General features: G+C 49.1%; 1 protein-coding gene across 1 annotated transcript in view; it reads right to left on the bottom strand.

The window, feature by feature from the left end:
* The window catches only part of LOC141428867 (uncharacterized), a 39,980-nt gene that overhangs the window by 8,807 nt on the left and 13,983 nt on the right, over positions 1-17,190 (bottom strand). Inside the window, 15 exon segments of the mRNA XM_074088909.1 lie at positions 438-481; positions 483-577; positions 2,130-2,286; positions 4,181-4,296; positions 4,299-4,308; positions 5,329-5,481; positions 7,398-7,554; positions 8,207-8,360; positions 9,410-9,531; positions 10,488-10,728; positions 11,803-11,923; positions 12,759-12,882; positions 13,056-13,117; positions 14,436-14,627; positions 15,533-15,800. Of these exon segments, the coding sequence (XP_073945010.1) occupies positions 438-481; positions 483-577; positions 2,130-2,286; positions 4,181-4,296; positions 4,299-4,308; positions 5,329-5,481; positions 7,398-7,554; positions 8,207-8,360; positions 9,410-9,531; positions 10,488-10,728; positions 11,803-11,923; positions 12,759-12,882; positions 13,056-13,117; positions 14,436-14,627; positions 15,533-15,800 (2,016 nt within the window).

The following is a 17,190-nucleotide window of genomic DNA, read 5'->3' as shown; positions in this document are numbered from 1 at the left end:
TACACAAGACTTCCCAAGTATTGTGACAGGGTATTGGATGTGGGCAAGATTCCGCCGTAAGATTCTGCATCTGTGTTAATCATCCAAGCCTATATACGTCCCACTGAGGGCACAGGCCTCCCCTCAGAAAGAAGGGCTTGGCAGTAGTTCCCACGCGGCCCAGTGCGTATTGGGAACTTCACACATACCATTGAATTGCTTCGCAGGTTTGTGCAAGTTTCTCACGATGTTTTCCTTCACCGTAAAGCTCGTGGTAAATTTCAAATGTATTCCGCACATGAATTCCGAAAACTCAGAGGTTGCGAGCCGGGGTTTGAACCCACGACCCTCTGCTTGAGAGGCTATATATCAAACCACTCGGCCACCACGGCTTCCCACTCGGCCACCCACGGGATCTGTCGTCACGGCATCTGTGTTAATGTGTTTGAAAAGTTTACCTGTTGTGCAGCACGAGCGCGACGGCGGGCGGCGCGGGCAGCGGGCGGGTGCGGCGGCGGGCGCGGGCTGAACGCACTCAGCTCCAGCTGCGGCGGCGGCACGCGCGGCGCCGGCGTGCCGCCCCACTCGCCCCAGATACCTGCCAGTGATATTAAACTTACAGATTAATATTGGGTTGAAAAACTGACTCATTTTTCACATACCAAATTTTATTCAAATCCATCCAGCTGTTTTCGCGTGAGGACACACATTTACTCCACATAGACATCGACCGATTGGTGTTTTGCTAAGCGACAAATACCGGTCGATAGTTAGACATCGATCGAATGGTGTAGGTTTGGCTGACCGACAGATACCGGTCGATAAACGGTTGGTCGATTGGTGTACCGACACTAGCTGGCATAGTTTGCACGGAGTGGGAGGACGCCTATAAAAAAAAATTGAGCAGCGCTAACTGCACGCGTTTTACCTTTACCCTCGCCCGCTGACGTGCGCCCGCTCCGTGCACTCGCGCCATCTAGGTCCTAATATTACAAGCTTTTATTTAGTTTCACCTGTCCCATTGTCTGTCTATCTGCAATCAAATCTTCCAAGTTAAAGTCGACCAACTTCCAGTAGTTGGAATGACTTGAAATTTGGTATACTTATGTAAGTTGCGTGACAATACAATAATCTGTCAGTGACATCCTAGTAGTCCCGCCAGGATCGTCTCCACAGGACGGAACTCTTCAACGGTTAATAGCATCGACTTGAAATTTGGTATGCAAATGTAGTTTGGGTGACAATAAAAGTACAGTCAGCAAAAAACTTGTGCTAAAAATTTTATTTTTACCAGAAACTTATAAGTATGACTAGTGTTTACCCGCGGCTTCGCACACGTAAATAAATCATGAGATCCAGCAGCTGAATTGAAATTTCAGGATTGTTTTAAATTCCCACGAGATAGGGATAAAATCTCGAAATAACAACCGCTGGGCTTAGAGTCATGAAATTTGGTATGTAGGACGTCTGGAATAACACATAGGCTACTTCTTATCCCGTTATTCCCACGGGATAGGGATAAAATCTTGAAATTTCAACCGCTGGGTTTACAGTCTTGAAATTTTGGACAGAGTTGTTCATACTTAACACAACCTCAATGAAGATAGCGATATAAATTTAGGGATTTCCCAGGAAATTTTGTAAAACCCGGAATTTAAATTATAACTACCAGATTGAATAGTTTACGCGTGCGAAGCGGCGGGTAAACTCTAGTCTATAATATTAGGGGCTGTTTCACCATCCATTGATTAGTGTTAACTGACGGTTAAATGTGATGCCGTCTCTATTTGTTTAATTCGAATAGACGGAAAATAAAATAAATAAATAATCATAAATATTCACACCAATTGACCTAGTCCCAAAGTAAGCTTAGCAAAGCTTTTGTTATGGGTACTAAGAAACGGATAAATATAATTATATAGATAGATACATACTTAAATACATATTAAACACCCAAACCCGAGAACAAACATTCGTATTTTTCATACAAATATCTGCCCCGACACGGAATCGAACCCGGAACCTCAAGCTTCGTAGTCAGGTTCTCTAACCACTAGGCCATCTGGTCGTCAAGACGGAGACAACACTTAACCGTCAGTTAACACTAATCAATGGATGGTGAAACAGCCCCTTAGTGGATTGTTCTGTACCGTGCGCGCGGCGCCAGTCGTCCCTTTCGGCGAGCACGTCGGGCGGCGCCTCGTCGCGGCCGCAGCGCGCCGCCCACGCGCGCGCGCCCTCGCCGCTCTCCAGGGGCAGCCGAGCCTCGTTATCCCCCAGGGCCACCAGGATCTCGGGGTCGAACACCTGGCCGACATGAGACCGTATTGCCTAACGTTACTGACGCTAAATTGAAAATACAAACTGAAATATAGATGCACAGAAAAACCAGAAAAATAAGACCAGCACTGGGAATCGAACCCAGGTCCTCGGTAATCCGTACCGCGTGCTATACCGCTACACCACTGATGGTCAACGGTACCGACACGAATTTCCCCTTTGCACCTCATATCTCAGCTTGTTTGTTTCTTATTAGCCACTTAAGCAGTGACGCTAGCGACATCTATGCCGTAGCCCTCATCGAGAAACATTTTCGGCACTCCATTGGAACTAACCGCTCACCCGACAAGAGATATCGTTACTAAGCAATCAAATTAAGATTGGTTTTTGGAATCTTTTTGTATTTTTATTTCCATTCCAAATTTTACTTTTACGGTCATCCCGTAAAACCTAAATTGAAATACCACAACTGAAATATAGATGCACAGAAAAACCAGAAAATAAGACCATCACTGGGAATCGAACCCAGGTCTCGGTAGTTTGTATTTTCAATTAAGGTTTTACGGGATGACCATAAAAGTAAAAATTTGGAATTGAAATAAAAAATACAAAAAGATTCCAAAAAACCAATCTTAGTTTCTGACGCTCGCGACCGCAATCAAGTGACAGTTGTTGTATGCGAAATCTGTCAATGAGGGCTATCGTTTTGTCTTTCACGAATGGCGCCACTGTTGCCGTGAGGTTTTTAAGTGTGGCTTTCAAGTCTGTTATTACGGGCGTGAAAACAAAGTGTAAAAAATATTTATACACCTTAAACCGTACCATAAAAATATCGAGCAACCACGGTGTTGCGTAGTCCCCGTTTGTTCGAAAAAAAGGGAGGACAAAGTTTCCGAACGACAAACTGTTCAAAACACAACATTCATTGCCCCGTAATGCATAATTACCATTATTAATTTCAGGTAATGCAAAAATATTCACACAAAATTATTTAATTATAAATAAACCCGGTAGCTCATCCAAAAACTCGAGATTTGACATTTCGGAGACCTCACGCTGCACTAGCGCCTCTAGCGGCGAATTCATACGCGATAGCCCTCATTGGTTGCGATCGCGAGTGTCAGAAACGTTAGGCAATACGGCCTCAGAATAGAATAGATTTATTTTTGAACAAGTACAATCATCATCTCAGCCCATATGCGTCCCACTGCTGGGCACAGGCCTCTTGTCAGAATGAGACTTAGGCTTAATTCCCACGCAGGCCCAGTGCGGGTTGGTAACTTCACACACACCATTGAATTTCTTCGCAGATGCGTACAGGTTTCCTCACGATGTTTTCCTTCACGGTAAAGCTGCTGGTAAAATTAAGGCCGGCCTCACACAGCCGGAATGGAAATACATACAATTTCACTATTCACCACACATATTCTGATTTTTTCAGATTGATCTGTCAGAATGACACTGACGAGCGTTATGAATTCCGATTCTTAATTTTTAATCTATTATCAAAAGGTCGCGGGTTCTTTTAGTTCATTGATGGACCTTCGCAAAATAATGCCTAATTTAATAAATTGACACTATTTACCAGCCCGGATAATACCGACCCGATTATTCGTGTACACGCCCATTCAAGAAAAATCGGGTCGGTATTCCATGTCGGTATTATCCGGGCCGGTAAAGATTGTCACACGGCGGGAGCAACGCAGTCATTGGATTGTTAATGTTTTGTGATAAATGTTTTTTATTTCCTCGCAGTGATCGTGAAAAGCACAATGTTTAGTCTCGGCCAAAAGTGCAATTCGTATTATCGAAGCTATTAGCTTATAAGTATTCGATTCAAACTAACTCGTTCATCTATTGCTTATTTTCCAGCCTCTACAACAATGTACTATAGATTAGAGTGATCTGTTCTCAGTCGCACCTCCCCGAGGGTGTTGGCGGCGAGCGCGTGCCAGTCGCCGGGCTCGAGGCGCGGCGCTCCACACTCGTCGCCGCGCGCCGCGCCGCCCCACAGGCGCGCCAGCTCCAGCGCCGCGCCTGCACCGCTCTCTGTAACAGGACGTAGCACGATCGACACCTCATTTCGGTGGCATATGGGAAGCTGGGGCTAAACGTGTGAATATACAGTTGTAGGATATTAGCAGTGGCGGCGCCTTTGGGTCCAGGGCGCGAAAGCTGAATGAGCTCCCCCGTCTAAGAAGTGGATGTAAGACCTACTTCTATTACTACTACTACTTCTAATGCCCTGATCACACGTACCGAGTAGAGTGGCGAGAGAGTGTCCTCGGCCGAGTGCTCGGTTCGTGTGTACTATGTGACGAGTACTCGGCGAGGAAAAATGGCGAGCGAGCCACTCGGACCCTGGTTTGTTTACTAGGCCGAGTGCCACCCCGCAACCCCTCTCAGCATAACCCGCGCGACTCGCTCGCCACTCGGCAGGTATGACTCGTTCACTCGCCACTCGCCAGTCAGTAGCGCGTCGTAGCGAGCGGCCGCGCAACCGCGTATTGGCCACTGTCACCAGGAAAATCAAAATGCGTGTAAACACCTACTCGCCCACCCTATTCTCTCGGCCGAGTACCAATTTTCTGTCTCGCCATGCTACTCGGTACGTGTGATCAGGGCATAAGTATACAGGGTCCATTTAGATCGGTCAGTATGGGAAAGTCTGAAACTATAAGACATACAAAATCATGTCATCGATGTTAGTAAAAAGAAAGACCTGCACTCAAATATAAAAAAAAAATTTGTTCTCAGTATGGGAATCGAAACAGGTAGTTTTGAAAAAAAAAAAAAAAAAACATTATTTCTATTCGGATATCGATAAGGTCATTCATAAGCAATAAATGTTACTATGAAACACGGTATCTAGAATGAATAAAATGCTTTATGTTAATTTAACATTTATTTTTCAAATCTTCCGGGTTCGATTCCCGAGTTGAGTACAAGTTTTTTTTTAAATGCATGAATGCAGTATTTCTTGTTATTAAAATCGTTGACATGGTCCTAAGAACAGATCTTCTTGAGGAAGGAGTAGAACATGCTAGTGTTTATCAGCTAGTGACTCACCCTCAAGTCGTGGGCACTCATGCGGACTCTCGCCCGGGCCGCGTCGCTGAGGCCGAGCGCTAGTTCCTGCCGTCGCATGTCCACTTTCTCCCGCAGGGACGCCGTCAGTTCGCTGCATTCCTTCTCCAACTGTGCGTACACGCCGCCCGCGTTCTAATGGAAATTTAATTAAAGGATAAAGAAATTTATTTATTTATTTCAATAAATTTGACAGAATAACAGTATTAAGTAGTAAAGCACTGTGACGCTAACATAGGATGTTGATTTTGTGCCTGGCGTCCCGGTAAACATAAAACCGGCACCGAATCTAGACTACTACTTAAACACACTGACGGCGGAGGCGGAGCGGGGCCGCGCGGCGCGGATGCGGTACCGGTTGTAATATTTGAGTTAACACGAAAGACGGCACGCTTATTCTCGCGCGGTATTCTGTGTGTCCTCTTTCATACCACCTCCGCGCCTTGCCGCATCGCCCCCCCCCTCCCCCCCGTTCTGTGTTCCAAGCCCCACTGTACCTGCGCTATCTGTACGGAGAAGGGCCCGAAGCAGGCGTGCACGAAGTGCTGGTAGTCGTGCAGCGGGCGCGCCACGGCCCGCTCGCACGCCGCCGCCACTGTACCTGCGCTATCTGCACGGAGAAGGGCCCGAAGCAGGCGTGCACGAAGTGCTGGTAGTCGTGCAGCGGGCGCGCACGGCCCGCTCGCACGCCGCCGCCACTGTACCTGCGCTATCTGCACGGAGAAGGGCCCGAAGCAGGCGTGCACGAAGTGCTGGTAGTCGTGCAGCGGGCGCGCCACGGCCCGCTCGCACGCCGCCGCCACTGTACCTGCGCTATCTGCACGGAGAAGGCCCGAAGCAGGCGTGCACGAAGTGCTGGTAGTCGTGCAGCGGGCGCGCCACGGCCCGCTCGCACGCCGCCCCCACTGTACCTGCGCTATCTGCACGGAGAAGGGCCCGAAGCAGGCGTGCACGAAGTGCTGGTAGTCGTGCAGCGGGCGCGCCACGGCCCGCTCGCACGCCGCCCCACTGTACCTGCGCTATCTGCACGGAGAAGGGCCCGAAGCAGGCGTGCACGAAGTGCTGGTAGTCGTGCAGCGGGCGCGCCACGGCCCGCTCCGCACGCCGCCCCCACTGTACCTGCGCTATCTGCACGGAGAAGGGCCCGAAGCAGGCGTGCACGAAGTGCTGGTAGTCGTGCAGCGGGCGCGCCACGGCCCGCTCGCACGCCGCCCCCACTGTACCTGCGCTATCTGCACGGAGAAGGGCCCGAAGCAGGCGTGCACGAAGTGCTGGTAGTCGTGCAGCGGGCGCGCCACGGCCCGCTCGCACGCCGCCCCCACTGTACCTGCGCTATCTGCACGGAGAAGGGCCCGAAGCAGGCGTGCACGAAGTGCTGGTAGTCGTGCAGCGGGCGCGCCACGGCCCGCTCGCACGCCGCCCCCACTGTACCTGCGCTATCTGCACGGAGAAGGGCCCGAAGCAGGCGTGCACGAAGTGCTGGTATCGTGCAGCGGGCGCGCCACGGCCCGCTCGCACGCGCCGCCACTGTACCTGCGCTATCTGCACGGAGAAGGGCCCGAAGCAGGCGTGCACGAAGTGCTGGTAGTCGTGCAGCGGCGCGCCACGGCCCGCTCGCACGCCGCCGCCCACTGTACCTGCGCTATCTGCACGGAGAAGGGCCCGAAGCAGGCGTGCACGAAGTGCTGGTAGTCGTGCAGCGGGCGCGCCACGGCCCGCTCGCACGCCGCCGCCACTGTACCTGCGCTATCTGCACGGAGAAGGCCCGAAGCAGGCGTGCACGAAGTGCTGGTAGTCGTGCAGCGGGCGCGCCACGGCCCGCTCGCACGCCGCCCCACTGTACCTGCGCTATCTGCACGGAGAAGGGCCCGAAGCAGGCGTGCACGAAGTGCTGGTAGTCGTGCAGCGGGCGCGCCACGGCCCGCTCGCACGCCGCCCCCACTGTACCTGCGCTATCTGCACGGAGAAGGGCCCGAAGCAGGCGTGCACGAAGTGCTGGTAGTCGAGCAGCGGGCGCGCCACGGCCCGCTCGCACGCCGCCCCCACTGTACCTGCGCTATCTGCACGGAGAAGGGCCCGAAGCAGGCGTGCACGAAGTGCTGGTAGTCGTGCAGCGGGCGCGCCACGGCCCGCTCGCACGCCGCCGCCCACTCGCCCAGCGCCAGCAGCTCGCCGCGTGCCGCCACCGCCGCCACGGCTTGCGCGCAACTGTAACACGGGATTTACACTCTTGTTTCGTATCTCGGCGTAAATGAGCTTCCTGTTTACACTCGCTTGGCGAGTTCAGTTGTCTTAAAACCTGCGCGGCACAACGTTCGATCTTGAAGCGAGAGCGCGAATGTAAACACCAAGCTCGCGTTCCTCCCGAGGTCCTTTGACTCATGCCGAATAATCGCTCCGGACGCGCGTATGTTCAAACTCTCGCCTCCCGCTTCGTCTGGCGACTCGTACGCGAGTGTAAATGCGGCATAAGAGTGAGGTACGGCAGTGTGGTACCTGCGCTATCTGGAGTAAGTAGTTCAGTTCCCTAAACTTGTTTGTTCCGCGAAGCGAAATTCCCAGTCGCATTTATTCCTTACATGATTTTTCCATTCGCATATTTTCCACTATATTTATTTATCAAAAGTTTATTTTGTTGACGGGATTTTTAACCATTTGCATATTTTACCACTTTTTTTCTCAATGGGCAACCCCTTATGTCGACGGAGCACCGCTTCCCGGGGCTTCTATTTTTGTGCTTCGGGCATCTGAAGATACCTAACTAACCTAACCTACCTCTCCGTTTGTGTGTGAGCTGCACTGGCAGTGTGATGGAGTAATTATAAGAGCTGTGGCAGCGGTCAGCTCTTAGTGTACTCACGTGAGCTGGTAATGCGTGCGCGAGCGCAGGCCGGGCCCGTCCACGCGGCGGCAGAAGGCGGAGTCGTGCGCGGGCACGCGCGCCATGCGCCGGATGAGCGCGCGCCACGCCACTGCCTCCCACAGCGCGCGCAGCCCCCACCAGCTCACGCCGCCTGCACACATTCATCATTTTCAAAAGATAAGGATTAGGATTAGGGTTTTTTTGGGGGGATTTTTCATTTTACTTGGAAAAAATAACCCTTTCGATTGAGCCTTTTGATCGGTGTCGTAAAATTACAGTTGGATCCCCGGTTAAGACAGGTGATTATTCAAAAATCTTTGAATGCAGTTAAAATTGCTTTTAAAATCAAAATAAAGTCTTCTTTCACTAAAATTGTCTATCTTCATTATTTAAGATACCTTCCCTAAATGTGGCATACCCGTGGGATACTGAGCGGCAAAAAATCTGCCTCTAAAATGTATGCAGTAATAGGTGTATATAGAGTGGGCCAAATTATGTGGCGCTGAGTATATTTTAATGTAGATTACATCATGATATCTCAATGCTTTAATGCTCTTAAATAATGTTTACAACATTTTATAAAAGTACTATCGTTTACCCGCGGCTTCGCACGCGTAAATCATTAGATACAGTAGTTGAATTGAAATTCCGGGATCGTTGGGGTTTTTTTCATTGACGTTAAATTAAAACACAAATGCCAAATTTCATGACTCTAAGCCCAGCGGTTGTTATTTCGAGATTTTATCCCTATCCCGTGGGAACATCGGGATACAAAGTAGCCTATGTGTTTTTCTAGATGTCCAACTATCTACATACCAAATTTCATGATTCTAAGCCCAGCGGTTATTAGTTCGAGATTTTATCCCTATCCCGTTGGAACCTCGGGATAAAAAGTAGCCCATGTGTTGTTCCAAACGTCCAGCTACCTACATATCAAATTTCATGACTCTAAGCCCAGCGATTGTTATGTAGAGATGTTATCCCTATCCCGTTGGAATATCGGGATAAGAAGTATCCTATGTTTTAATCCAGGTTATAAAGTAACTTTTAGCCAAATTTCATCCAAATCCGTCCAGCCGTTTCAGCGTGAAGAAGTAACAAACATACTCACTCACAAACTTTCACATTTATAATATTAGTAGGATATTCGATCATCATGGAATGGACCCTGTTGGGCATAGCAGTGATGAGATGACTGACCAACGAGCAGTAGCAACGCGAAGACCGGGCACACGACGACGGCCACCACTAACGCAGCCACGGGCTGCAGGAACCCTTGTACTGCTATCTGCCACACCACCACTTCAAACAGCACGAACCATCTGAAGAGAAATAATTTATTGAATCAGGCGTTACTTTGCGGAGGTCCATATCGTCACTACTTTAAAAAAAACTCGTATCTCAAAATGGATAACTTTTCTGAGTGCACTTTATGACCATTGGGTCAAGGTTCAATTTTGTTGACGTATTGATTTGAGATACGAGATTTTTCAAAGTAGTGATGATATCGATGATGAACTAATAGTAGTTGTACAACAAGAGCATAAAACGAGCCATTTTACTCAAGCCGTTCATGTAGCCTGAGTCGGTACGGCGAGGGTGGATAGACACGTCGAGGGGAAAATGGGTTTATAATGCTCAAGTTTTACACTGCTTTTCACTTCGGTTGCGAGGACATAAAATAGCAAGACTGGAAACAATTGTTCACTTACTATGTTCCTTTTATTTCTCACGAATTACTCTACTTTAGTTTTCATCCATCATCATCCCAGCCTATATACGTCCCACTGCTGGGCACAGGCCTCCTCTCAGAACAAGAGGGCTTACTTTAGTTTTATTGATTTTAATTATTATATAAATTAAAATTATTTAAAAAATATGTGGAAACTTTTTCGTTTGTAGCTGTTGACACCTGATTACTTTGGTCTTAGCCGAATATTTTACTTTATGCACTAGAGCATAAAAAGTAATTTTATGTCGCCTAGATCCAGCATAAACACGAACTTTACGAGCATGAGAAGTGAAAAAGAATTTCTTTGCTCACCCGCGACCTTATGATAGTTTATGCAAGATATGCGTGTTCATGCAGTTCCTCCATCTCCACACTGTAAGAACACACACAGATCACACAAACCCATGTATCACCACCACCACAATACACTGACGCGTTTCGAACTCAACCAGAGCTCATCTTCAGAGCAACACAACCGTACACCAACTCTAGGCCTGGGCCCAGCAGTGTAATGGGACGTGTATATTGCAACGCGGTTCTACTAACCTGTTAAGTCGCGGCGGGTCGGGGCAATCCAAGTCATAGACCAGCGCGTTCCCGGCGTACACGGCGAGCGTGAGCGCCGGCACCCACAGCGGCACGGCGACCGCCGCCGCCAGCGACAGCGCGCACGTCACCAGCACCACTATGGGGAACACCAGGAGGAGCCCCAGGGAGCCCAGCCCGCCCACTACGCCGTAGTTCCATACGCGATTCGCTTGCCGGCTGAGACCCTTGCCGAGGAGACCTGTTGAGTGATATTCAGATTTTAAAATCTTAAACCCAGCCCAGGCTTAAGCCCAGTTTAGACTTGCAAACGTCGTGCAAGGTGTATTTTTTTGTGGTCGCCAAGACAAAGACCCTTGGTCCTTGCTTTTGTTTACTTAATTTTATGCCAAGTGCTTCATACGAGATGGGGGCGTAAAGTCGGGAAATAGTTATTTGTGTCACAAGGGAGCAAAATGGTGTATTTACGGCGAGGGCGTACATTGAAACCAGAATGTAGCGAAGGATTCTACAATAGAATCCTGAGCGTAATGAGGGATTCAAGTTTTAACGCCCAATATGAAAATAATTTTGCTCCCTAGTGGCTCATAAAACTTTTCACACCGAGCATTAAGAAAGTTGAAAAAAAATATCTAAATATTATTAAAGAACAGCCAGCATAGAAAATAGCGTGGCTTTACAATTATCAACTTCAAAAAATGTCATTTGCAATAAAAGACTTAGAAAAGCCTTGAACAGAAAAGTTGCACTTTGCTCCCTCTCGTCAGGGAGGAAAAGTTACTTTTCTGAAGGAGAGGTGTGAAAAATAAATTATGGACGTCTGGGAAGCGAGGGCCCATAAAGTGCCGGACTCAACAGGCAAAAAATCCCGTTGCACGTCCCCAACTCCTTGGTGACCAAGGTGTATTACACAGCGGCACTCGACCAGTTCAAACTGGTTCATAATGCAACTTGCTCGGTTTTACTGGTAGGTCTAAACTAAGCTTTAGGACAAAAAACAGCTGCGACCGACCAATCCTCATTGAAAGTATCAGACTATAACATAATTTACGGGTAAACTTTTCCATTTTTATATGTAAAGTAGGTGTCAGATATTTGTGACAAACGAGACTAGAATACAGTCATAATCATAACTATCATAGACCTGTAATTTTTTCCTCCAAAATCTTTGACCCGAATATACAACCCTTCTAAGGAGAAGGACCATCAAAACATGGGTCAACAGTAGATTTGGGAATTTGAGAATCTGTACGCTGGGGAATCTATAGATTAGGGAATCTTGGAGACATGGAAAAAATCGCTATGGTGTACTGACCAGTGTCAGGCTCGGTTTCGAAACGCGTCCTCTCTTTGGACACGTGCCGCCACAGTTTGAGCAGCCGCGACCACATCGTCTGCGTCTCGCTGCTCCGCTTCGGGAATAGAGTGCCATTGACCTAGAGGAAAAAGGTTACTAATACTTAGGTACTGGTGAAATTTACATGGCCTAAATCTAGATTATTGTTCCTTGAAATTCTGACATTTGATTATCATCATAATAATATTAGCCGTAGGACGTCCACTGTTGCTCATAGACCTCGTTGCTTCGGTCGGAAGCGGCCTGCATCCACCGTGAACCCGCTGCTTTAACCATGTCATCCGTCGATCTCTTTGTATATTGTTAGTGTACAGTCGGAGTAAAAAAAGGTTCGTCACCCTAAGATCTATTTCCCTTTGCTCAGTATGAGCGCTAATCTGCTTTACCGATTGAGTAGGACATACTGCGTCAACCTGTCAACCTGCTAAACATAACATTATTTGATTTAAACTTTTACGAAGTTGTTTATTAAAAAGGTTTTGTATTGATGAGGTATATACTATTTTGACCCTTGTTATCATGTCAAGTAAGTATAATTTGATATGCACTTGTCTACTTAGTACTTTGGTTTCAAAACGTACTTAGAATCTATGACTTTGTAAAGGAATCAATTTAATAACTGACGAAGGTTTTCCTTTGTCGAATAAAAAATAAAATAAAAAAAACTTCACGTAAATAGGAAAATAAGATGCTACAAAAATGTCTATATGTGACATTTCTTTCGTTCAACCCATTCGTATCAGCTCTTGTAAAGCCTACGGTTTTCCTTGTTAATTTAATGCGATGGTCACTATGACGTTTACTGTGAAACGGTTCCACGGTGGCTCATGAATTAAAGTCCCTGACCGTACCTATTTCGTATAGCATTTGCGTCTTTTGTGAAAGTGAACAGGTGTCTTGTTCCTGTTTGTTACCTGCGACAGTTCCAGTTCGGGCGCGATGGCGCGCACGCGCAGCAGCGTCCGCAGCGACAGCGGCGAGCACCACACCACCACCACGCCCAGGAGGAACATCATGTTCCAACTCCAGCTCCAACATCTGCGTACAAACCATCGAACCGTCAGTGATATACAGCAGAACTGATGTCTATTGGACACTAACGGCAGTGCTGTAAGGCAGAAAGTCTAGCCTTTATAATCCCAAACATTATGAAGTAAACACCGCCGCCCATAGACATCCGTAACACGAGGGGTTATACACTTGCTTCTTACCTGTGTGCAAGATTGACGAGCCGCCAGCCAGGCCAGCGGGTGCTCGACCGTCGCACGATCTCCTATGAAATAAAAAATAACATGGCACTCAGTTACAGTTCTCAAAGGAAACAATGTAAGTATAGATAAATAACCGAGGTCTATAGGCATTTCACTTTAGAGAGAGAGACAATGATATAGAGATCTCTCTCTCCAATGCCTAGTGTATCTTTGTAATGAATGCAAATTTTTAAGCAGCACTTTTTTAACTAATTAGTGGGATATGAAACTACATAATAAAAAGTTGGGGCGTCTGTGAGTTTTAGCTTTACGTATTAGACTGTGCCTAAATTATTTCGAACAGCGTCTTCTGACGGTCTTTACTAGGTTTTTTGTAAAATATATATATATATTTTATTGGATAATACACTTTATAGCGTATTACATTGTCTGAAAAGACCACAACAGCTAACATTTTTCGAATTGAGTTCAGATTGAGGTAGTTTGGAAGTGTTTTAACTTTGGTGAATTTTCCCTTTTTACAGAAAAATGCCTCCCATATAAAAACAACTTTTGGTGCTTGGATCAGAAACTTTTCCCGACTCCCCCAAGTATTTCTACAGCTACATCATGATTCTTTTTGGAAAGATATCCTAAAGAGCGTAAAACAGCTTGTGAAAATATAAATACAATTGTGCCCATTGAAGTTGGAATAGTTGGAAACGAGTGTAGATTATCAAAAAACGCTGTACAAAGCAATTCAAGCACACTGAAATGCATAAAGCTAAAACTCATTTTACTATGATTTTATTTGATTATGATTGTATGTTTATTATGTGGTTTAATATCCAAATAGTTCTGCTTAATGAACGCATTACAAAGATACACAGATCATGCATGACCAGATTTTATCGTGGACAGTCTATTGTAATCTGTCCGAGTGACGTGTAAATCTTACTACAATAATCTTACAAGCTTTTATTTAGTTTCATCTGTCCCGTTGTCTGTCTTGTCTGTAATCAAATCTTGCAAGTTAAATTTGACCAACTTCCAGAAGTCAGATTGACTTGAAATTTGGAATACTTATGTAAATCGCGTGACAATACAATAATGTAGTAGTAACATCCTGGTAGTCCAGCCAGGATCGTCTCCACAGGACGGAACTCTTCAACGGTTAATAGCATCGACTTGAAATTTGGTATGCAAATGTAGTTTGGGTGACAATGCAAGTACAGTCAACAAAAGTACAGTCAGCAAAAAAAACTTGTATTCTAAATGCTTTTTTTTTTGGTCAGGTTATTTTTTACTCGAACGAAGACAGGCTCTAAGCCGCGCGTGAGGTCGCGCGTCGTCGTCTTAGCGGCGCGCAGCTCCTGGTCTATAGGGGTCATACAGTGTCACCTTGTCCACGAGGAACACGGGCTGGCTGGGGTCGGAGCGCGGCGTGACGATGGACGTGGCGCGCGTGCTCAGCACGGTCGGGATGCGCTCCGCGCGCCCGCGGAAGTGCCGCACGACCACCCAGTGCTGCGGCCGCCAGATGCGCGTCTCCCAGGTGAACTCGCGCGTCGGCGTCTTAGCGGCGCGCAGCTCCTGGTCAGTAGGGATTATAGCAAGGGAGCAAAAATATCTGACACGTCCTACCGGCCGCGGTCCTAGAAATAGAGTTGTATCAGATATTTATGCACGCTTGTTGTGTGTGTCAGATATTGGTGCTGGTGACTGTACAATCAAGGACAAAGATATAAATGGATGTGGACAGAATTTCAGGTCTGATTACAAATAATCAACAATACAGTATCAAAGTGACAATAAAGGTCACAGCTCATTAGAGCTGCAGCACCCGACCAACACCGCCGCGACTTTCAGCGTAGGTGACGTCGACGTGGTCGGCAGGTGGCCCACGGGTGGACCGCGTTAACATCGAGTGGGCCTCGCGTGGTCCACAAATTTCCTAGTAGTCACTATGGCGGCGAGTAGCGGGCTGTCACTGAGAGATCCACTCGCCGTCCGCGCGTGGGCACCTCGCGAGTGAGGCGATCCGGTGACGTTACGCTACGGAGTTGATGTAGTGAGCGCATACCCATACAAATCCATATGAAAAAATACTAACCGCTCGAGGCAAGGCGGTGCTGCTCGGGTGCCGGGTAGCTGTAATGAGCTGTGACCTTAATAATAAGATAATTTTCGCAGGACGTAACTTCTCCACTTTCATGCCGATGCAATATTTTATCTCCTAATTTAAGAAAGATAACAAAAATAAAAAAAGAAACAAATATTAATAGTAATTTAAGCAAAAGCTGTTCGTTGTATAGGCACAATGAGCTCACCTTCATCAGCAGCATCTCCCGGTCCCTCAAGAAAGCCAGATCCCTCAACAGCAAGCTTCTGATGCAGCTTATGCGTCAGCAAGTGTTACAATAACCGTCTGAGTCTAACTGATTTAGCTGAGTGAGGGACGCGTCATTTTAGCTTAGACAAGCTATACATCTGCTCACCTTCATCAGCAGCGGCTCCCGGTCCCTCAAGAAGGCCAGATCCCTCAGCAGGAAGTACCGGTGCTGATGCAGCTTATGCGCCAGCAGATCCACGGCGGCGTCTTCCAGCGCGGCCCAGCGCAGCTCGGCGCCGAGCCGGCGCGCCGCCGCCGCCAGCCGCTCGCGCCGCCACGCCGCCGCGTGCGAGAGGATCGGGTGCGACGCGCGTAGCCGGGCTTCGGCCGTCGCGAGGCCCGCTTCGATCTTGTTGCGGACGCCTTCCTCCGCCCTGTAGGATACGGGGGTCATTTATTGGATTCTATGAATCACAACCAATAGTTAATGTACATATTTTTTTATTTAACTTGGAGTATGCCCCACTGCTAAGCAAAAGTCTTCTCTTTTTTTCTTCCACCCGTCTCTACTTTTGGCCTTTTGGGTTCGATTCCCGTGTCGGGGCAGATATTTGTATGAAAAATACGAATGTTTGTTCTCGGGTCTTGGGTGTTTACTATGTATTTAAGTATGTATCTATCTATATAATTATATTTATCCGTTGCTCAGTACCCATAACACAAGCTTTGCTAAGCTTACTTTGGGACTAGGTCAATTGGTGTCAATTGTCCCGTGATATTTATTATTTATTTATTACTATTTACTTTGTGTAGCTCCGAGGATGAACTCTGGTTGAGTTCGAAACGCGTCATGATGACGCCGTGATCGTAGTGTGGTGGTTGCGTAGACGTAGCTATCGTAAGGTCGCGTATCGTAACACGCGGGACACGTACCGCGCACGCCGCGCCCCTCCCCGCCCTAGCAAGCAGCTGACCTGGTGACGATGGCGGCCGCTCGCAGCTGGCCGGCCAGCAGCTCGGGCACGCCCGGGCCGAGCGCGCGCAGCTGCTCGCTCGCCGTCACCGCGGGACACGTACCGCGCACGCCGCGCCCCTCCCCGCCCTAGCAAGCAGCTGACCTGGTGACGATGGCGGCCGCTCGCAGCTGGCCGGCCAGCAGCTCGGGCACGCCCGGGCCGAGCGCGCGCAGCTGCTCGCTCGCCGTCACCGCGGGACACGTACCGCGCACGCCGCGCCCCTCCCCGCCCTAGCAAGCAGCTGACCTGGTGACGATGGCGGCCGCTCGCAGCTGGCCGGCCAGCAGCTCGGGCACGCCCGGGCCGAGCGCGCGCAGCTGCTCGCTCGCCGTCACCGCGGGACACGTACCGCGCACGCCGCGCCCCTCCCCGCCCTAGCAAGCAGCTGACCTGGTGACGATGGCGGCCGCTCGCAGCTGGCCGGCCAGCAGCTCGGGCACGCCCGGGCCGAGCGCGCGCAGCTGCTCGCTCGCCGTCACCGCGGGACACGTACCGCGCACGCCGCGCCCCTCCCCGCCCTAGCAAGCAGCTGACCTGGTGACGATGGCGGCCGCTCGCAGCTGGCCGGCCAGCAGCTCGGGCACGCCCGGGCCGAGCGCGCGCAGCTGCTCGCTCGCCGTCACCGCGGGACACGTACCGCGCACGCCGCGCCCCTCCCCGCCCTAGCAAGCAGCTGACCTGGTGACGATGGCGGCCGCTCGCAGCTGGCCGGCCAGCAGCTCGGGCACGCCCGGGCCGAGCGCGCGCAGCTGCTCGCTCGCCGTCACCGCGGGACACGTACCGCGCACGCCGCGCCCCTCCCCGCCCT

The sequence above is a fragment of the Choristoneura fumiferana genome, chromosome 6, assembly GCF_025370935.1.
Source record: "Choristoneura fumiferana chromosome 6, NRCan_CFum_1, whole genome shotgun sequence".
Lineage (NCBI taxonomy): Eukaryota > Metazoa > Arthropoda > Insecta > Lepidoptera > Tortricidae > Choristoneura > Choristoneura fumiferana.
Note: the sequence above shows the minus strand (reverse complement) of the source record. Positions and strands in the feature narration are given on the sequence as shown.